The sequence below is a fragment of the Neovison vison genome, chromosome 9 (assembly GCF_020171115.1).
Source record: "Neovison vison isolate M4711 chromosome 9, ASM_NN_V1, whole genome shotgun sequence".
In the NCBI taxonomy this organism is placed as follows: domain Eukaryota; kingdom Metazoa; phylum Chordata; class Mammalia; order Carnivora; family Mustelidae; genus Neogale; species Neogale vison.
Genome location: NC_058099.1, coordinates 42,821,611 through 42,843,770, shown reverse-complemented (window position 1 = coordinate 42,843,770; position 22,160 = coordinate 42,821,611). Strand labels below are relative to the sequence as shown.

At 44.9% G+C, this 22,160-nt stretch overlaps 1 protein-coding gene across 1 annotated transcript in view; it reads right to left on the bottom strand.

Annotated features, from left to right (window-relative positions):
• Window positions 1–6,881: 6,881 nt before the first annotated feature.
• The window catches only part of MOB3B (MOB kinase activator 3B), a 202,887-nt gene continuing 187,608 nt past the window's right edge, over window positions 6,882–22,160 (bottom strand). Inside the window, exon 4 of the mRNA XM_044265553.1 lies at window positions 6,882–12,081. Coding sequence (XP_044121488.1) covers window positions 12,052–12,081 — 30 coding nt within the window. The 3' untranslated portion in view covers window positions 6,882–12,051. The remainder of the gene's footprint in view (window positions 12,082–22,160) is intronic.

Sequence of the window (22,160 nt, the reverse complement as noted above, 5' to 3'; positions counted from 1 at the left end):
GGGGGGAGCCGAGGAAGGGGGCATGATAGGGTCTGGGATTTAGAACGGACACTCTGGCTCCAGCTTGTGAAAAGTGAATGGTGAGAGAAGATCCTAGACACAGGGAAAGGCCTCCCCTCACTTCCGTAGAGTGATGGGCACAAGCAAGGAGACCCTGAAGAAATGAAGGGTCAAGGAGAACAGACATGCAGCAAGAGGGACCTTTCAAGCTTCGAGGCTCACCTTCTAAGAAGAGTCTGAGCACAGCTTTCCTCTAAACTTCTGGAGTTTATTTGCTATTTTGTTTTTCTCCATAATTTCATTAAAATAAAGAGTCTTCCCTTTAGGACAATCTTTTTAAGAATGGTAGGAAAAAGGGTCCAGTTTTTTTTTCTGAAAAAATTTTCTCTTGCTAGCTAGACTATTTTGGCAAGACTTCCATTGGTAATCGCTGCTTTCTCCATCCTGTATTCACGTGTCAGTTGTATCTGAACTCTAATAATTATCAGGTGTCTTCTTTGAACCCTCAGAGTCTCCCACCTGGCCCTCATGCAAACACATCTTAGGAGCTACCTGACGTGACGGGTATAAGAATGAATGGTAATGGTTTGTGCAGAAGGGGGAAGATTGTACTTCTCAAAGGGCTTCTAAACCAAGAGTTGAGGAAAAACAGATGCACGTAGCCAAAGCAGGGGAGCTGAGGCTTCCACATTCCTGCTCCTATGAAATCCATCTGACAACAGCATCTGTGAAGTAGATTGCAACGCCGGGTGAGGTCCTACTAAGAGCGCTCGGCCATAGTAGGGATGCAAATGTCTACTGAATCAGACGGAACTCACCCCGCCATGTTTTCTAGGGTATTTCTATTGCCAAATTTGAGGAGACAATCTTTACTTCCCTCTTCTTAGTATATACTGAGTCTTCCCTGGGAGACAAAGTCTGGTCAGGAACAAAACTGTCTTGTGGGACAATTGGCAGGTGTGAACTTTGCATCAAAGAGGCAAGAGCTCTCCTGTACCCTTGACTGATCTTGTCCAGCTGCAGGAGACTGAGCTCCCCCAGTTAGCCCTTCTTCCCCAGATGGATGTTGGGCTTAATTTTGGAACCTGGGAATCATGACCTGAGCCAAAGGTGGACATTTCACCAACTACGCCACCCAGATGCCCCCAGACTCACACTTTCCACACTGTGAAAGAAACATTCATCTCACCTGGTGTCACTTCCTCATCACAGTTTCCCAAGGGCCCTCTGGGCTTTTCAAGGTCTGACTATTGTGTGATCCTTGAGGTGAAAGCAGCTTTGTCACCAGGATAGCAAATGAGCCATCTAAAAGGAGGACTAGAGGGGCCTCATACATAGAGATGAACATAGAGATGAACACAGAGATGAACAGCAGGGGCTCTGGAGACCAACTGCCTGGGTTCCAATCCCAGCTCCACCACCAGCCAACTGCATGACCCTGAATAAGAGGCTTACTCCTCAACCTCAGTTTCCTCATCTATAAAATAAGAATAACAATGATGGTATCTATTTCACAGTGAGTATTAATTCAGATATTCCAACTCAAGCGGTTGGCACGATGCCTCACACTGAGTGAGAGTGAGGACTGTGTGAGCTCATCCCTGCTGCCCTGCACGCAGCCGTCCTCTGTCTCACATCTGGAACAGTTGTCACCAATGGTTCCCTTGAGGAACGGTTGTGAGAATGGGTTGGAGACTATACATCAAGTCAAAGAACTGTGCATGGCACAAAGTAGATTAAATCCCAGTCCTTCGGGCGCCTGGGTGGCTCAGTGGGTTAAGCCGCTGCCTTCGGCTCAGGTCATGATCTCAGAGTCCTGGGATCGAGTCCCGCATCGGGCTCTCTGCTCAGCAGGGAGCCTGCTTCCTCCTCTCTCTCTCTCTGCCTGCCTCTCTGCCTACTTGTGATCTCTGTCTGTCAAATAAATAAATAAAATCTTTAAAAAAAAAAAATCCCAGTCCTTCTTCCCCCAAAATGCCTTCCTAATTCCCCTGAAAGCTCTCAGCACACCCCCCTCCTCAGCTCCCAGTTCTTTCCAAACACAGCACCTCAGGGATCTATGAGGACCAGAAGAGGTTCCACGTAAAAACCACCACATTTCTTTCCCCTTCATCTTGGCCATGGGGGAGGGGCTTTAGAATTTTCCTCTCACATTTCTCTATCCAAGTAGCACAGAGTCTCTTTGCAGTCCCTTAGGAGGGATAATGCAAATTCCAATCAAATCTCATGAGCCCAGGGCAGCACAATCTTTTTTCTGAATGCAAAGAGACCACATGGCAATAACTGGTTTATGACTCAGGGACTTTGTGGACTTGCCACTTTGTATTTATTTCAAACCCGTAGGCACACAGGGTTCTGGCAAATTCACAGCCCAGAGAATGCCCTGCCAATTGGTAAAAACAAAACTCTACCTTAGGTTACCTACACAACCTCAGGTATCTCGTTCCAAGGCCAGAAGTGTGAAACAGGGCTCACCTTTTGAATTACTTTTCTTTAACTTCCATGGTTCAATAGTTGGTGAATCTAATGATTTACCACTTAAACAAAAACGAAAAAAAAAAACAAAAAAAACAAAAAAAAACCACCTACCCCTCTCTTGACATGCTGTCCCCTTGTATATTTTGTAGTTGAATCATTGTATGGACAATGTCCATGAAGTCCTAGGAATGGAAGGGTACAAGTCATTCATTTCCTCACAGCATATTTCATTCAGCCTTAAAACACAGGATGGAACTACATCTTGACATATTAAAGATCTCCCAGGAACCAGGAACTAGAGAACATTTTATGGTCTGTGTAGTTTCTGGTGACCTCAAAGGAGTCAGGTGGAATGGAATGGATGCTGCTTTTCAAATGTAATGTGATTCCTACTCATTCCTAAATTAGTCCATGGAATATATGCATTCAGAGATCTCACAGCCACATAGTGCTCTCTACCCTCTTAGTTACGTACTTCTAATTATTCACATAACCATATATTTTACATTAGAGCTGAAGAATTAATGCCAGTTAATTTCTTTAGTCGAGAAAGAAAATCAGCAAAAATTAACTGTGATAGTTCTGCAAATGTCCTTTCCATTTTTTAAATTTAATTTTAAGAATATTTAAATTTTTTTTCAGATCTGCAAACTTCTTGGTCAAAGCTATGTTTTGGGTGCTCATTAATTCTTAAAAGTCTGCTTGTTTTCCCCTAAAGATGAGTGAAATCGTGCTTTTTTCCCCCCACTTCGGAGCAGGGAGCCAGACCTAGCAATTTCTTAGGTACCATTTTAATTGATCACAGGAACACCTTGCTCCCACTCTAAGTGATTCCTCCTGAACTCATAGATGGTCTTGCTGTCTCCTGCCCACTCACAGACCCCATTCCGGCCTCTGGTCTTAGCCTCACACCACTCAACATTTTGTGGATTAGCCTTTCTGACCTTCTTGGTGTCCTCCTGTTAGATTTGTTGTCCTGGATCATGTCAGACTCAGGGTCTACTCTGTATCTGTGAATGCTGCACATCTTGTGAATAGAAATACTTTATGATCTCAGTGGGACTGGTCATAGAAGCACTAATGCAATCACACTGACAAATGACCAAAAAGAGACTGGAAGCTGAATTGCTCTACCACACAGAGCCTGTGTCCATAGAGAAGGAGATAATCTGAAGACCTCAATACTTAGAGGGTGCAGGTGTCTCCTGTGGCTGAGTGAGGGCCCTGAAGCATACCTGAGGGGCATTAATCCTAGCTCCATCACCTTGCTTATAACTTTGGGCAAATTACTTGAAGAGCCTTGACTGTAGGGATAAACATGGAAAGCCAGCCTCACAGGGTTGTCATGGGCATTAAATGAGATTATTCATATAAAATGCTTAGAGTATATGTAATCTAAAGTATACAGTTAATAAATGTACACTTCCTGGCATATCATCAAATTAATATTATTACATATTGCTTTTTATTTATTTCTCTTTGATAGCAGAACTTATCTGCCATGTAAAGCTATTCATTCATTCATCAAAGGTTTATTAAGCAACTACTGTGTGCTAGACACTCTCTTCTAGGTGACAGGGATAGAGATCCCTGATATGAAATTTATATTCTAGTGGGGAGGGGGACAGACAGGAAACAATTTTAAAAACCTAATAAATAAATATAAATTATATAATGTATATATATTTATAAATTATATATGTATAATGTATATAAATGCTATAGGAGAAGGAAATTTGAGCAGAGAAAGGGAGCTCATGAGTCCTGGGGAGCCTGGGGGCCAGGTGCGATCAGCACCTCAATGAGAAGGTGATGGTCCAGCTAGAACTTGAAGGGGAGAAGGAAGTGGCTGTGAGGCTACATGGGGGAAGAGCATCCAGGCAGGGGAACACTCAGGACAGAGGCCATGAGAGTGAGTGTGCCCAGCATGTGCTAGCCCAGCAGCGAGGCCTGGGGTGCAGGAGTGGAAGGAGAAACGGGGAGCTGAAGCTTTTAAGCGCAGTGCAAAGGGGAGTATTGTAGGGTTTTCAGCAGAGATGGGGCTGCTGCTTCTCATAGACAGACTGGACAGGGTAGGCAGCCCCGTTCCTCACTTCCAGCCAGTGGGAACTTCTCCTACTAGACTTGATCCTTTTTATTTTATTTTTTTAAAAAGATTTTATTTATTTATTTGACAGGCAGAGATTACAAGGAGGCAAAGAGGCCAGCAGAGAGAGAGAGAGAGGGAAGCAGGCTCCCTGTTGAGCAGAGAACCCGATGAGGGACTCGATCCCAGGACCCCAAGATCATGACCTGAGCCGAAGACAGCGGCTTAACCTACTGAGCCACCCAGGCGCCTGACTTGATCCTTTTTAAAGGCCTCCACAACTTTACCAAGATTACCATAGACTCCTATGGGCCAAGAATCTCTGTTGTACTTCACATGATTATACCTTTGATAAGACAAACCCTAAGGAAAATAATTAACCTTTCGGTAAGTACGTAAGTCATAGTTCATGAATTTTCTAAATGCTGCTGCCTCTTTTGGTTATCAGTCCTCCTGCAGTTTTTAGCAATATCAAGATGTGTACATCACTGTAGAGACCTTATTTGTAACATTGTTCCGGAGTTAATAAACAACTATTCTGTTGATACCTTTCCCAGGCTGTGTTCTACATAGTTCTTGAAAATGCTTAGACTCTTACTCTTTGCTGATCTGATACTATGTGATGTCATGTCTCAACTGTACAATATGATTTCCCCTGGAGCAGATATTCGACTTAATCTAGTGTGCAGTATTATAATTATAAACTCAAAGTTCATTTATTTATATTTCCTCATTTCATTTTTAATCAATTAAGTACTCATAATTTGTGCTTGGTTTTTTTGTTCATGAAAACTCAGATGAGGAATGCTGCATAAAAACAGTGAGAAGTTTCCATTAAAACACTGTGTTCTGCTGAAATCTACATCACAATGAAAAAATAGAAAAATTGGATAAATGATCATTATAAATGACACTACCACTGCTTTTCAGTGACATTTTTATAATTCTGGTCAACGTAGCAACGAAACTTGCCTGGAAGCAGAGTTGAAGTTAAAGAATTTAAAATAATTGAAAGATTAAATAGATGTAATGATCTGCTTATTGTCCACAAAATATCAATTTTTGCTGTTATTGGGCGGAGGGATTGGAGGTATCTGATCTGAATTTATTACCCTCTAAAACAGCTGAATATTTATTATCAGGAATACAATGTAGGTTACTAGAAAGAACACAGTAATATAGCAGGTAGTCAGTATATGTAAGGATCAACCGGAATGGGAGCCTGGGAAACCTATCCGCCCGAGAGGACAATGGGCGGGTCACGGACTGACTGTCCCAGACAGTCACGGGTCTGGGACACCATAGGGAGTGGGGAAGACATCAGTAAATTGGAGAGACCATGCCCTATCTACATGGGTCAGCCACTTCTAGCTAATTCCTGCCCCACGAAAACGAAAGCCTGGTGTTGCCAGATCTTCTGATTTGGTAAGAGGAGCCAGAAATTCTGACTTTTAGGCATCAAATTTCTCAATTTTTAAATGTTGGCAGCTAGTTAAAAAAAGAAAAACAAACTGTGTGAGTCTAACCAAACGTGCCTGCAGGCCACATTTGGTCCGTAGCCTGCCTCTCTGCCACATCTCCGTGTACATTTCAGACAGTGGAACCGAGAAGGAGAACACTTTATATTTGTGCTGGGGTTCCAGAAGCCTCATTCCTCACCCTCTGTCTAGAAATCACCTCATCACAAATAGCTTTTTTCAGATAGAGTATTCGATTGTTGCTATTAGCAATAGTGGCTATAACTGGAATCACAATTACTCTAAAGTGGCTATAAATGTACTAATAACATATAAATAGAATGTATATATTTGTCTTCCAGATATATTAATATTTTTATGTTTTGCAAAAATAATTATAAGCCATACAGGAACAAATCTAGAAGCAGTTGCAGTTCAGAAATCCTAGGCACAGAACAATTAAATAGAATACTCAGGGTGTTGCAAGGAAGGCGGCGGCAAACTGGAGGTTAACACTCAGGTTTATTTACCTGATTGATGAACGATTTCTCTAGTCAGGATGTATTGTATTTACATGTGAGGTTGCCATCAAATTTAATACTGAATCCTACTGCAAGAAAAAAGAGGCACAACAGTCCTCTGTGGACAGTTAAACTATATGCAAAATGTTTCCTCCTGGGAAAATCTGAAAGGAACTTCTATTAGACCACAACTATGTGCATGTGTGTTCTCAAACACATTTTGAATTACTTTTTGTAGAAGTAACCATTTTCTTATCATTTACCTGTTCCGAGACCACTGCAAGACGAAAAACGCACCTGTGACAGAAATTAACTGAGCAACACACAAAAAAGAAAAAGTGATGGTTATGTGTCTTTTATTTGTGACATTGGGATTCCCAAGTTCACATGAATCGATTTCATAAATATCCTTTCATTTCCTCTTGCTTTTCTAATTGACGTAATTGTGTTAGTTTGTTCTTAGAGTGAAACCCTTAATTTAATCACAAATGGAACTAAAATATACTAAACATTCTTTTTTCTGATGCAATTAGAAAAGATACAGGAAAACCTTGAAATTAGAACACTAACAGCTAGTAACACAGCTTAAATGTCAGATTAGAAATGGACTCTCCCCTCTAAAAGTTACAAAAATCCTTATTTATTCATCAAAAATTTCCTACCCAGAATGGATAACCGCCCAGAGGGAAACAACCTGTTCTAAGTTTTTGGTTGTTGACATACTTTCTAAAGCAGGAAAGAAACTGTCTATTTCCAGAACACTTTGTTTGGCTAATTCTAGGAGAATCACCTATTTTTTTCAAGGACCAAAATGATCCAAACACAAATGATGACAGTATTACCCAAGTAACACATCTGAGCCCTTGTGATTTTGCCTTTGTACACATTTCTGGAAGACATGGCTCTACTTGTCCCATGATATTTCTTTAGACTCACAGTGTGATACCCATGGGGTGTGGAAGTGATGGAAGGTCGGTGACCACAGGGAATGATGTGCTTCCATTAAGGACTAGATAACGACTCGGCCTACATCACCACGAAAAGATGAGAGGCACTCTCCATCCAAGTCTCTTAACGCTTTGCCAAGTAAAGAAGGGATTAAAACAAAATAGCGCAATCTGATGAGGCCTGTTCATGGTAGATATGAAGGCAACTCAGGAAGATAAACCAAAATGGTTGAATATAATATAGACATAGATTTAGTGTGGACTAATAGAAAATTTATAAAAGTCTAAAAAACAAGTTGGGACTTAGCAAAGACATGACAGTTTGGAGAAAGCATGTGGTAGAACCACTGTTGGTTGCATCCATAATCCACAGGGACAGGGAAAGTCTAGTTCAAATGGAGGTGGAGATGTTAGCCACTGGGCAACAAGGCTTCCAAATTCTGCCCTTGGAGAGCAGAAGGGAAAGGAGGCTGAAGGCCATTTGCTAACAGTCTTCAAATACTTAATGGATATGCAAATAAGGCTCTCATTTATTATGCTTCATATCCTAGATAATCCTTGGATCTTTCTTAATGTGAGACCCTAGGAAAGGTGTGCTGAAACCCAAAGATCTGGCTCAGGTTAAATGGAAGGATTACAGATGCTGTGAAGTGTTCTGTGGGATACACCAAAGGATGCTGTGGGATGTCTATGCCTGAGGCCGAGGAGAGGAGAGGGAGGTTTTCACCAGGAATGTTACTGATACAGTCTGGGAGGGTAGAAGGAATGGATTAAGAAATCTCCAGAAGTTGCCTCCACTCATCCTAGACGTCAGAAATGAGGAAACACCCTAGGGAGAGAGAATTAACACCGAAGCAGCAGAATCTGACTCTAAATGAGTATTTCTCAAACATATCTGGTTTTGTTTTTCATTATCATCCTCCTAAAAAACCTTTTAGGAAATTTAATTCTTAATCATCCTCATGAAATTTTAATACCACATAGACACTTTATATCTACTATGGCCCTTTGAAGGGCCACACCCCCCTGTTTTATCTAAGATGCCTCCCTGCGTCAAACCCCCCCCCCCGCAAAGAAAACAATTTTTGTACCCTTGAGCAATCACCGTCAATGAGAATACACACTCTCTAAAATAAACCATGGGTCTGAACTGGAAATCACTGAGAATGGGAGAAAAAAAAATTATATTCAACTCTGGCTACAGGGCCCATACAAATTCTCATTAGCCAGTACTTCTTCCTTCCCCTTTCTTCTGTTAAGTGGGAAGTTATGAATCCTCTATCATTGCTGTATCATTTAACTGCAATGGTTATAATCTTTTGGAGAACCTGGGTCTCTTTGAGAATATTAAGAAAAGAATGCACATTTGCATAGCCTCAACCTCTATAAAATGCGTGCGTGCTGAATTTAAGAGCTTCCTAATGAATTTTTTACCTTTATGACGAATGGGTCAGGTCGACAACACCTGAACTCAGTGGCCAAGCTTCATATCATGAAAAGAGATGACAGACATTATATACTTCCCAACAAATGCAGTAGGAAGGACATATCACTCATGTAGTATTTTAATAAACATATCTAAAAATATGTTTAACTGAGTCTAATAAAGAGGAAACCACCAGGAAAAAAAAAAAAAGTCCAGATCGTGGAACATTCTACAGAAAACCAGCCTGAAATCCTTAATAATGCCAGTGTCATCATACACACACACACACACACGCACGCACACACACACACGCACACACACACACACATGCACACACACACGCACAGCATCACCACTCAGCACAGCAAACCACACACATACTTAACAGGAGAACTCTAACCCATTAACTAAAAAGAATGACAACAAATGCCACGTGTGATTCCTAACTGGATCCTGGATAAACAACAACAATAAAAAGCTATAAACATTTTGGGGGCAAATGACAAAGTATTTTAAAGTTTTATGATGTCTGCAACATACTTTGAAATGGTTCAGCAATAAGAATGTATAGTTACAGAGAAAAAGAGAAAATATATGGAAAAAGTCAAGAATTTTAAAAATGTTAAAATTGATGCATGGACGTGAAGGGGACATGGATGTTCATTGTAATCTTTTTGAAATTTCTGCTTTGAAATGTCTTTTTTTTAAAAAAAAAAGAATACATGTGTTACCCAGCTAAAAAAAAAAGTAGTGGGAAATGAGGGAGAGCTCATCAGGTGAGGAGGAGGAAGCAGGTCAGGCTCAGACCCAGAAAGCCGAAGGGGACCAGGCCACTGCCAGGGGCTCAGCTCCCCCCTTTGCAATGAGATGTACTTAGGATGTCATCAGGTCAAAGAGATGAAAATTACCTGTAATGATTCTCTTTAGAATTTGCCAAACAAAGTTCTGCAGGACTAGGAATACTCTAATTAAAAAATAAGAGTGGTTTGCCAGAACTTATCCTAGAAGAGCTAATGAATGCAATTAGAAATATAACCAGGAGGAAACTGTGCCAAGAAGCTTAAAAATATTTGGTCTTTTAAATTGAATGGCAATTTCATTTGCACAAACAGTCAATAGAAAAGAACCTTAAAAAGAATTAATAACGAATGTCTTCAGAGTCCAGCAACCTGCTTGATCAGACATCACTGAAATGCAGGAACATGGTCAACTTTTTAATGCAAAAATCCTGTGGTTTTCCATGGCGGCAGAACTTCAGAGTTCCTCCTAGGGCATGGGCTCCACACTGTCATCTCTCTGTCCCTCCGTTCGACATCCCCACGCAGTACTGACTGCATGTTGCATAGGCTGGGAAGAGGGTGTCTCGTTTCTTTGTTTTCTGGATCCTTAGGGCGGTCAGGCGTTTTTTCAGCCAAAAATGAGGCTGAGAAGAATCTTAGTTTATCTTATTCTCTCAGAGTTACTTAGGAAGCCAAAAAAGGGGAGAGGGTATGTTGGATGTTGACCAGAGCACAACAAGATGGAAAGAGGTAGCAGCACTTGGATTCCGTGAGACGACTTGGACAAGGCGGGAAGCGAAGGTCGCTTTGCTGGGTCAGGGCAGGGTGCCACGGTGCCCCGACAGTCAGCCCTTTCTTTGGACAAGGAAAGATTTCACACTTTCTAGGCTCCTGTGGCGGCCAAGAACGGCTTTAACACATGACGTATAATGAAACGAAATCAGAGTTGTTTAGGGATGTTTTAATCGGTATTACATTAAAGTACACGAATACATTCTGATCTACTTCCCTCCACCAACTGCTGTTTTGTCAAATTCGAAGGATCCCTGGGAGTATCATGACCCCCTCGCGACAGGCTCGCTCTCGGGACCTCCCCCAGGTTTGCGAATGAAGCAGAGAAGGCCACGTTTCTTCAGCGAAGATTCACTTGGGTTTCAAAAAGGCAGGATGTGGCACAGACTGTGCCCTTCTGTTGACTGGAATGGGAAAACTGGGAAGGAATGGAAGAAGGAAGTTAGCTCCAGTGCCACTGTTCCCTTGGCAACGGTGGCACAATCCTAGGGGCAGAAATTAATTTTGTGACCCAACACAATCCAGCCGAGGGAGGGTGGGGGACGTGTAGCGGAAGAGAAAGAAAACACAGGCTGGACCTGGATGTAGGCGCTCACAGGGCCAGCTGGGGTGGCTATGAGCCAATGAACCAGCTGTCTGAGTTAAGTGCACCAAATAAGCAATTGCACTTCTGTTTTGTTTTTTTTTTCACTGAAATTTTCATATTTTGTGGAGACAGCCACAACTCCCTCCCCTTTGGTCAAGAACAAACGCTGCACGAAATCTGTCTGGCTCAGGGCTTCTGCGGATCGTTCCTGGTCATTTACAACTTCCTTTTCTTCCTCTCTTCTGGGAAACAGGAAGGAAATACCTTGACTAGAAAAGACAAGGAATGGTGTGGTTGTAAAAAGCATATTCTGTTCAGCGTTAACTGGTAATGCGTCAGCTTTCGGCTAGCGACCGGTCTCCGCCCCCCCCCTGTCGTTAAGGTTTGATTGGGGTCATGGAGTGGGAAACTGTGTTGAGGCTGTGGGGTGGGTCTCAGATCGCTCCTGGCTCCCGGCCCTGTGCAAAGGTAAACCACTGAATCAGATCAGGGCAGGAGCTTTGAAAGGAAGGTTTGTGATAGAAAAACTCGCTGCTCATCCAGAGTTCCAAAATTCCCCCGGTACTTAGAAACCACGTTACAGAAAAGTCGGCCAGCTGACAAGACAGAGTGGGAAAGTACAAGTAAGTGTCTCAGTCTCAAAACCTGAATTCCAGTAAAGCTTAGGCGGCAGGTCCCAGCAGAGCGGCGACGTGCCTGTTAAGTGCAGAGGCTTTCTGGGGGCAACTCAGAGCCAGAAGGGGCAAGGGGCGGTCCTTCTTGCACGCTGTGGTCGGACAGGTCCACCGGTCGTGGCTAGCAGCACTCAGAGGGTTAAGAGCACACGGGGTGAGTGGGGATCATCTCTCAGGAATCATGGCTCGTCTTCACCTCTCGGGCTCCTGGAAGTAGGCGTGCCATTTCAGCCAGGGACGGCTCCCTGCTTGGGACTCCCGGAGGAAAGAGCTTTCCTCTGTCTTCCGAAGGCAAGGCAGGGGCGTTAGTGACACATTCTGCTCGTCATCTCTTTCTGGAAAGCAGTGAGAGAGGGATGGTTAGGAGTAACAATAAGCAAGCCCTTGCTGAAGGATTCTAAAAATACCCTCACAACCTCAGGAGCCTTTGAACAAGGACTTGCCAGGATGGCCCATGGAGAAGACTCAGCATGGACATGAGTTCCATTTGGTCTGCAAATTTGGGTTTGGGGTTTTTGTTCTGATCAAGCAATGTTGAAAATAACGACAAACTGAAACTCTTGGCTAACTTGCTGAAACTCCAGGTTATTCACTCCCAGACCCCGCCCCCCCCAATCCCAAGATTTGGAGCCACTGGACAGCTGGAGTTGAAGAACGGCTGTCCTCTTCAGATAGAGATGTGCTCTCCAGTTGGTCCCAGTCCCCACTACTCCCAGCTGTCTCCCCAACAGGAGCCAAGCATCACTTATTGATGGATGCGATCATTGGATTTAGACTGCTGTTTTTCTTACAGAAGAGAATAGTTTCTCTTTATCTACATTTCACACAACGATGTTAAAATGAAGGATAGAGGGGCGCCTGGGTGGCTCAGTGGGTTAAGCCTCTGCCTTCGGCTCAGGTCATAGTTCCCGGGTCCTGGGATTGAGCCCCGTATCAGCTTTCTGCTTGCTGGGGAGTCTGCTTCCCCATCTCTCTCTCTGCCTGCCTCTCTGCCTACTTGTGATCTCTCTGTCAAATACATAAATAAAATCTTTAAAAAAAAAAACCATGAAGGATAGCTTAAGTGGGTATAAGACAAGGGAAATGGGAGGGAGGACTTTTCTGAACGCGCATGAATACACCAGCGCGGCTGACCCGCTTCCGCCTGGCCTTTCCCTCATCTCCATCACCTGCTTGGCTCCTGTGAGGATCTGCAGACGGCAAATGTGCCATCTTTTCTCTTTCTCTGGACCGCTGCAGAGGTGAGACTCTTGCCTGTGGCATGCTCCTCCCCTCTCCGCCCTCCTGAACTTGTGTGACTGCCATTCATTTCCCCAGCTCAGGCAAGAGGACTTTCAGGATGCCTGGGAGGCCCTCCGCTGTTCCTGCCCCTCACACTGTGGAGTTCACCGCTTCTTCCACCGGGGCCAGCCTGGAGTCTTGCTTACAGTGAGCTGGTGTGTGTGTGTGTGTGTGTGTGTGTGTGCACGGACTGTGAGCATGTCTGCAGGCCCTACTAGACAGTGAGTTACCGTGTGTCAAGAAAAGGAACCCTCAAGGGCTCACCACATGTGCACTCGTCTTGTCTCCCCTGCCCCAAAACAGTGGCCGGCACAGGATGGCCACTCTGCTTTCAGCTCCAAGAACGGCCTGGAGGGCAGGCTGGGAAGGAGCCCTGTGCCAGGCAGTGCCTGGGGGGACAAGCTTAACATAATTTTATGTAGATGAATGAGCTGCTTGCAAGTGCCACCTCCCGCAGAGCTGATGGCAGCTGCCCCCTCTCTCGCATGCTCACCCCGGAACATCCCAGCCCATGGAAGAGAAAACATCAGAGCACAAGGAGGTGGAGAACAGGAATACCCAGGTGCTTAGAGACTCTATCAGAAAACCATACCAATGTGTGGGTTAAAGAAATGGCAGAATATACATGGCATATTCTAGGCACTTTTCTATCCTTGTAATATTATTAAACACAGGCAATCACATACAAATACATATACTGAAACACGAAATGACCATTTATTTCCTTCTCATGACTTGTACTACGTGCCAGGTGCCTGGGAGATGAGGCTGCTGTCTGTAAGGAGCTACAGTCCATCAGAGAGAAAGAAATGTGGATCACTAGAAGGCACACTAAAAGACAAGACACAAATGCAAATATCTGGAGGAAGGGAGACCACGAGGCATGGTAGCTCCAAGTTCCAGCCACTGTTAGAACCTACTTCTGCCCTCTTTACCTACCCATATGACTGCCCTGAGTCTTCGGGTCTTAGCAGACTTGCCTTTTCTTTAGGGATCGCCTCCCTAGGCTCTAAGATAGGGCACATCCCTCTTTCCTGCCTTTCATAGCACCATTCTTCACACCTGGAATAGCCCATTATTTCCTTCATTCCTGCTTCCCGGCCATCCCATTTTAGATCCTATATGACCCAGAAAGGAAGGGGCTGTGTCTGTTCTATTCCCAGTATTTGGCAACTGATATTCAATAGATATTTGTTTAATGAAGCAATGAGTGGGCCCTCAGTCTCCTCATCTGTGAAATGGAACGGTGAGACTACCTGAGAAGGTGACCGGGAAGGTTAAAAGTATTAAGATATGTCCAGACTTGATGCACATTCATTCTTTCCCCTCAGAAACACATACATGGCAACAATCACTTCATGCCACGGCAAGAAGGGGCTTCAGAAGAACTCCCTGATAATATATCCATTTAGATGGACCCCAACATTTAAAGAAGGAGTCAGATGATGTGAGGTGGGGAGAAGAGGACTAGATACCTGGGGGGCGTGGGGGGGGGAGAGTGGCTAAGGCAGAGCCCTCCGTGGTCTGGTGTTGCTGTGGCTAGAGCAGAGGAGCCAGGCCAGGAGCGAGGTGTGGGTTGGAGAGACAGGTAAACTCACATGCCCAAACACAGACCCATGCTCCTGGTGTGAGGACTGGAAAGGAACGAGGACAATCTTAAAATGAATTTGCTGTCCCTTTGATAAGCTTCCAAAAGTCCTCCTGCTTTTGGTTAAACTTTGATGACAAAGATGGGGAAAATAAGGTGGGAGCACAAATGTGCACATGTGCGTGAGTATTTGAGTTGGCAAGAGAGACTGGTGGCGGGGGAGAGATACGGGCTGAACACGATTTGGCTTCATAACTAATTCTGTCCTTATTTGTAATGGGTTACTACTCCGGGAAAGAAAGGAACTAGCACCTGTGAGGCACCTCTGAGGTGCCAGGCGCTTGGTGGGCGCAGGGGGAGGTGTTACGTCATGGCGTCTGTAAAACTCTAAGAGAAGGAACTCTGACCCCGTTGGACAGCAGAGGGATCCAGGCTTCAGAGCAGAAGGGGCCTGCTCGAGTCAAACAGGGAAGCTGCAGAGCCTGACCAGGAACAGTCACTTCCATCCAACAAAGTGCAGCCCTCCCTTGGTCCCAGTGTCCCTCAGAGCTCTGCAGAGATCCCATTCCCGTAACTCGTACACGAACACTGTGAAACGAGACTGGCTGTGCTCAGTGAAACAGGCTCGGAGACAGAGAAGTCTCTTCTCAAAGTCACACAGAGAGGGGCGGAGTGGGACTTAAACTCAGGTCTAACCAAAGACAAAGGCCAGCTCTTTCCACTTACACCAAGTGATCTGTGGTTGAAAGCCTCTGAGACATTCTTAAGAAGATACACTCAGATGGTACTGACGTACATTAATCGACATATATTCATTAAAAATGGTTGCAGTTATTCCCGGATTTTCAAAATGATGAAGATATGTTTTCATTACCCAGACGGATGCCACTTGGAATTACGGGTGCACTGAGTAAATACTGAAACAGTTATGCCACTAGAAATATGGAAGAGTTAAGCAGACACAGACACACACACACACAGACACACGTACACAAGGGAGCACTTTGATAGAGGACATGGGAATTAATGAAAGCCACTGACTTAAGTCTGTGAGAAGCCAGGACTGGTGCTTTCCTCACTGCAAATGCTTTCTCACCTCCAAATGAAGGAGAAAAACTGTCTACTGGAATGTCTTCTAACATTCTTACAGGGAAAGAATGGCTGGAATAGCAGACCAGAAATTCCCAGATTCTTCCGTGTGAGGACAGCTAGACCCAGTCTTCAAAGCTGTATTCTAGCATGTTCCCACTGGGTGGTGCAAATGAGCTGGGTAAGAAATAACTGGCGCTTGTGGGGAAAACTCCAAACCAAAAAGCTGGCCAATCTTGTCTTCCAAAGCTTTCGTCACATCAAAGCCCTCCTGAAGGCACCTAGCAGAACCAAACACATTCCTTCTTATCCCGGAGAGTGGCCTAAACAACATCTACCCAGGTTGTTCTTAAAGAGTGAGTTTGCCGTTGTTGGAGTGATCCAAGTGTAATGTGGACTAAGGCAGACCACTGAAGAATGCCAGAAGTGCTCAAAAAACTTCTCCAGAGATGATGAGAATTTTCTGAGACAGGTTCATAGGGACTGTATTTAACTTGTCTAGGAAGATGTTTTTAAAAGCACCTGCATTAAAAAAAAAAAAAAAATCCGTCCTTAATAAGGAAAGGAGTAAGAAGGAAAAGCTGGGTTTTGTTTGGCTCACCCAGTATTATTTGCTTTAAAGTAAGGAAGTAATTGATTTTGTAAAGTCCCTGGTTCCCCACTGTCAACAGAACAAATTCCTTACTCCAGGGCCTGGCAAACAAAGCTGTTCACAACAGAGACTGGTGCCCTCTGCTCACCTCCTGTTGAACCCCACCCACTCGCAACCTACCCCCCCCCCGCCCCGCTGCAAACTGGACTCCTCCCCTGTTTTCCACAGGACACGGTCTCTTAAGGTTTCTAATAGTTTTTCTAGCTGTTCCTTCTATCTGGGAAATGCTTTCTGCTCTTCTGTGCCTGGCAAATACTGACATCCTTCAAGATCCAACTATCAGCTCCCAGGAAGGATTCATTAGCAAGCTGCTCAGTTTTTCCCATTGCGCACACATACCGTATCACTTTCTACCAGCACTGGAATCCATCATTAAGTTTTTGCCTGAATCCGAGAAGACCCTTACAACTTTGTTGTATATTAGGATCTGATGTAAATATTTTGGTCACGTCATTGAACAGTATATACAGTTTGATATAATCATTTTGGGAAAAAATAGAAACAAAATATGAGTCCACTGTGATGAGTTTATCTCTGGGTGAATGAAATGATGTATGTGTTCTCTTCCTGACACCTACCTTTAGCAAATCCTCTTGGATTTTGATATTTTTTTTTTAAAAGATTTTATTTATTTATTTGACAGAGAGAGAGAGATCACAAGCAGGCGGAGAGTCAGGCAGAGAGAGAGAGAGAGAAGCAGGCTCCCGCCAAGCAAAGAGCCCGATGCGGGGCTCGATCCCAGGACACTGAGATTTTTCTTTTTTTTTTTTAATGAGTGGATATCCCCCATTTGTTTTTTTGTTTTTTAAAGATTTTATTTATTTATTTGACAGTCAGAGATCACAAGTAGGCAGAGAGGCAGGCAGAGAGAGAGGAAGAAGCAGGCTCCCTGCTGAGCAGAGAGCCCGATGTGGGGCTCTATCCCAGGACCCTGGGATCATGACCTGAGCCGAAGGCAGAGGCTTTAACCCACTGAGCCACCCAGGCGCCCGGATTTTGAGATATTTTTAATACACATGTAATTTTTGTTTCTAAGAAAATCAGCTCCAGTAATTAAAAAAAAAAAAAAATAGAAGTAGTCCAAACCTCCAAATTGAAATCTTATTTAGTTTTAAAAATAAAGTTAAAATGACTTTTGGCTACTTTTGTGTGGATGAAATCAGCATGTCTACATAAGATATTCAAGCTCTTCTGTTCTAAATACTTTCAAACTGAAATAGAGATATTTCTTAGCCATTGCATTAAGTGTTTGATATCTGTAGGACAAACCTGAATGTACTCTGAAAGTCTAAACTTAGTCTTATCTGTCAGTTTACCCATTGTTAGAACTGGTAGTGGAGGGCAGGGAGAAGGTGGTCACAAAGAGAAGTAAAATGACTTACTTTAGGTCCCACAAGTAATTTCTAACCCTGCCATGGCTACCGGAGTCCAACTGACTCTTAGCTTACTGTACAACCCATCAAACATTTTAGTGATCTACTCTGCACATAAAATAAAGAGAAAACCTTGATGAACACTAGGTGTCAGTCACCATGCTGCACAGCAATTTTACTAACTTAACATTAGAAACCAGAAAACAAGCTCCAAAAAGATGGTGGCATGATCACAGAATCACCAACCACTGCTGCCGCCAGGAGGACACTTGGGTATTGTCTAGTCTAAGACCTTCACTTCAGAGACTCAAAACCCAGATCACAAGAGTGGTGCTTAGCCACCTGAGGGGGTAAAATAATTAGTGGCAGAGCTCGCACCTGTGGCCTGTGGGCTCTGGACACTTGATGTTGATCTGAGAGAGACATTTGTGTAAGCAAAGGTGTCTCGGAGTTGGCTCAGTGTGAGGCACACGGAGTAAAACCCATCCTGCACAACTGGCTTTTGCTCAACGATACTCCTTCAACAGCTCTGCAGAGTTTTCAAACTAAGTCTCAATTCTAGCGATCAATGCTCTTCTTGACCTGGACCCCCAATCTCTCTGCTGCCTTGTCACTCCCCAGCTCTCCTTCTCTCCTGTTGAATCCATGGCATCCAGGGATCTCTCGTGTATGTGCTTTATTCATTCCTCTTTCCCCAGAACACCTTTCTCCCAACTCCAACATCCTTCATGGCTCTTGGGTAGTGTGGTCCTCTTGAGGGACACCTTCTCCTACATCCCTCCTCACCCTGACCCCAGGGAGGTCTTTGGTGTTGTACTTCCGGTTTCCCATAGTGCCCGTCTGACCCTTCACCATTGTTCTCCCATGGTTTATTCCTTCCCGGGCTCCAGCACAGGGCTGCCACTGAAGAGATGATCCCCATCTCAGGACTGTTTGGACCCTGGTGCACTAGCCCAGACACATACCAGGTGCTGGAAAAATATTTAATTAAACTAAAATCCAATAAAGAAAAAACAGTGATTAGGTCTACAGACCCAATAAAATGAGGGGTGGTGGGAAAAACGCCTTGGATACTTACTATGGTACAGGCACTTAGTTTAGTTTGTGGACTTCTTTTCAAAACTCTGTAAAGTAGGCACTGCTTTTCTACTACACGGATGAGGAAAAGGAGAACTGACACACTTGCCCATGTTCACAAGCGGGAGAATCAGGATTTACACCCGGGTGGACTCAAGAACAAAAATAAGCCAACAAACTAAAAACATACTGTTCCCATCACTCCACTGGGGTGAGAAAGAAAAGCAGTGAGGCCTTTTGTTTTTCTAGCTTTTTAACATGTATTAGGAGGAGAGGTGTAGAACCACAGCCTCCTGAAGCCTATTGTTTTAAATTCCCCAACTCTGCTAATTCTGAGAAACAAGGAGGAGGAGGAAGAAATATTGGAAACAAAACTGAGGAAGAAGGGGAGCACAGAGAGATGAAAGGAAGGTCGGTGTTGAAGCTCTGGAGTGTGGTCAGGGGAGAACACTGGGCTAAAAACTTTCTAGAGGGGCGCCTGGGTGACTCAGTGCGTTAAAGCCTCTGCCTTCAGCTCGTGTCATGATCCCAGCGTCCTGGGATCGAGCCCCGGATCGAGCCCCACATCGCGCTCTCTGCTCAGCAGGGAGTCTGCTTCCCCTCCCACCCTCTGCCTGCTTGTGCTCTCTCTCTCTCTCTGTGTCAAATAAATAAATAAAATCTTTAAAAAAATAAAAAAGAAAAAAAAGAAAAACTTTCTGGAAACAATCTTTATGGAAATAGCGCCCCCCCCCACCCCGCCTCGGCCATCATTAAAAACCCAATGACTTCAAACGGGATAGTTGAAATCCACAACTTAGTGTTAGAGTTGGCCCTAAGACGACAGTAAATTGCCTCCCAGCTAAAAGCGCTGGAGCACGTGGGCGCATATACCACACACACGCACACGCATACACACACACGCATACACACACACTTGTGCACATACGAGCACACACAAGGGCGCCTTGCCTTTTCCAGTACCGGAGCTTCTGTCACGCCTTTAAAAGGCAGTATGTAAAGGTGTGGGTTGCTGAAAAAACACAAAGGAACGGTGCGCCCACCGGGGTGACGCTAGCAGGTGTGGTGCTCCCTGCCCACCCACCCCCCCTCCAACGCCCAGTAGCGAGCCCCCCCTCCCCGCCCAGTGACACACCCTGGGTTGGAGCATGGACACTCCAGGCCTCTCATCAGCCCCCGTCTCCTCCAAGAGAGACTTGGGAACCTGGGGTTAGAAGCAGCATGAAGTATGGGGACAGCATCTCTGGCTGGGCTAGAGGGTGAGGGTATGGGGGACAGATCGGGAAGAACTTCCTTCCCAACAGGGAGGCTGGGCCTTCTACGGGTGTTGGCCAGGTCAGAAAGAAAGCTTTCTGCCATGGCTTTCATCCTGCAAATGCCTTTTTTTTTAGAGACCTGAAAACCTCCAAGTTGTATCCATATTATCCATTTGTTTCTTTTGTTATTGGCTATTTTTATTTCCCCTAAAAAGTGGGTGGTTTGAAAATATTCACCGTCTTGAAAATTCTATTTCTCTGAGAGTCTTGTCCCTTTCCCTCCTCCGTTCCAAACAACTGTGTTGGTGGTGTCTGCACCAGGATTTCCCCAGAACCACGGTAACTCCCCTGCCCCTCCAGGGTCCCCAACTCCTGCCAACACCCATTTCCCTCAGGTCATGCAGCTACCAGGTCAAGCAGATAATTTGTTAATTCCTTATCCCCAGCTCTAACCCACTGGTAGCAAAGGCAAGTCCCTCTGGGACTTGTTCCTGGAGGAACGAGGAGAGTAAGTCCCAAAACCCTGAGGCCCTGAGGAAGAATTCCAGGAATGGGCAGGTGTGGCCCTGAAGGCTGCGAATTCAGAAGAGGAAGTGGTATCCTACTAAGGCGTCAGATTGTAAGCATCAACCTCGGCTGCTGTCCTGGAACCATCCAGTTTGCAGGGCTCAGAACTGCTGCGGTATCACAGTGCCCTGTGATTCCAGTGTGCAGAACACACTACTCCCTGCCGGTATCATCAACCGTGATGGCTGGAAAGGTGCTGTGGAAAATACTCAGGGGCATAAAACGTCCGTCCACTCCTCTCCATCAACCACCAGATAAAGTCCCAGCAAGTTAAAGAGACTCCATGTATCTCCGATCTACCTCCTCCCTCTCTCTTGCCCTCCACACACCTTGCTTCTGGCTGTTTCTGTATATTTGCGCACTTGTTTCTTCTGCGGGGAGAGCTCCGTGCCCTTCTCCTGCCCAGAACACTCCTGCTGAGTCTTGTGCTCTGCTCACGGGTCTGTGAAGTTACACACTGCCTCAGTGGGAGGCAGAGTGATTCAGAGAAAGGGACCCAGGCACAGGGAAGGGAAAGTGAGAAAGGATCTCAGTGGCTCTAAAGCTGGTTGCTGAGAGTGTGGTCTGGCAGCTGGCTCTCCCTCAGACAGGGGGGTAGTATGTTTCTGCTCTGAAGGGCAGTGTCAAGGGGGAGCCCAGGAAAAACAGCCGGCTGCTTGCGGAAGGGAAATCCCTGGACCAACCGAGAAGAAAAACAAACAAGCAAATGCAAAACACCCCGGCTACTCTGCTGCTCATTCCCTGGTGGGAAAGTTGGACTGTTGACAGTGGAAACCACAGTGGGGGAGGGGCAGAGCTCCTGCAGCCCTCAGGGCACAGGGAGGCTGCCACTTCTCAGGACCACAGTCCTTGAGCCCACCTTGGAGAATCTCCGTGGCAGCCTCTCCCTGACCAGATCTCCTACTCCAAGCACTTGTTCCACCCTCAAGGCCTTTGCAGCAGGAGGATGGAGCTTCTCTCCAGTGTCCTGTAGGAGGGAGCTTGTGTTCAGAAGAGCAGCTTATGACGGGGGAGTCAAGAGCAGGTACATTGCACAAGCATCAAGTACTGCGTCTAAACATTTTCTTAAAACTACTTTTATTAACATAGTTATGTCTCTTTAATGGGAACCGGGAGAAAGAATTCCAGTGGGAGACTGACACCAGACACCTTAAATTCTTTTTGGAACAAGGCTTCATATGTAATAACTAACTTGAATGAATGAATGAATGAATGAGTGTCAGGTCACAAAAGATGGAGGGAACAAGATGGGACAATAGTGTTAAAAGCCTCAGTGAGTCAAATGTATTGTGTTCCTAACAGAAGTATCTACCATGTCCTGCGCTTTTTCTAGGCCCGATGCTGTGCTCGATGCTGTCTGGGTGTTCTTTATTTCATTCAGTCCTTACAGCAGTCTCAGTGGTATTATCCTCATTTTATAGATGAGGGAACTGAGATTAAGTATCTTGGTCAAAGTCACATTGCTAGTAATGAAGACAGCCCAGGTGGAAACCTGAAAACCCGTCTTCCTAACCAGTTACACTGTATTGCA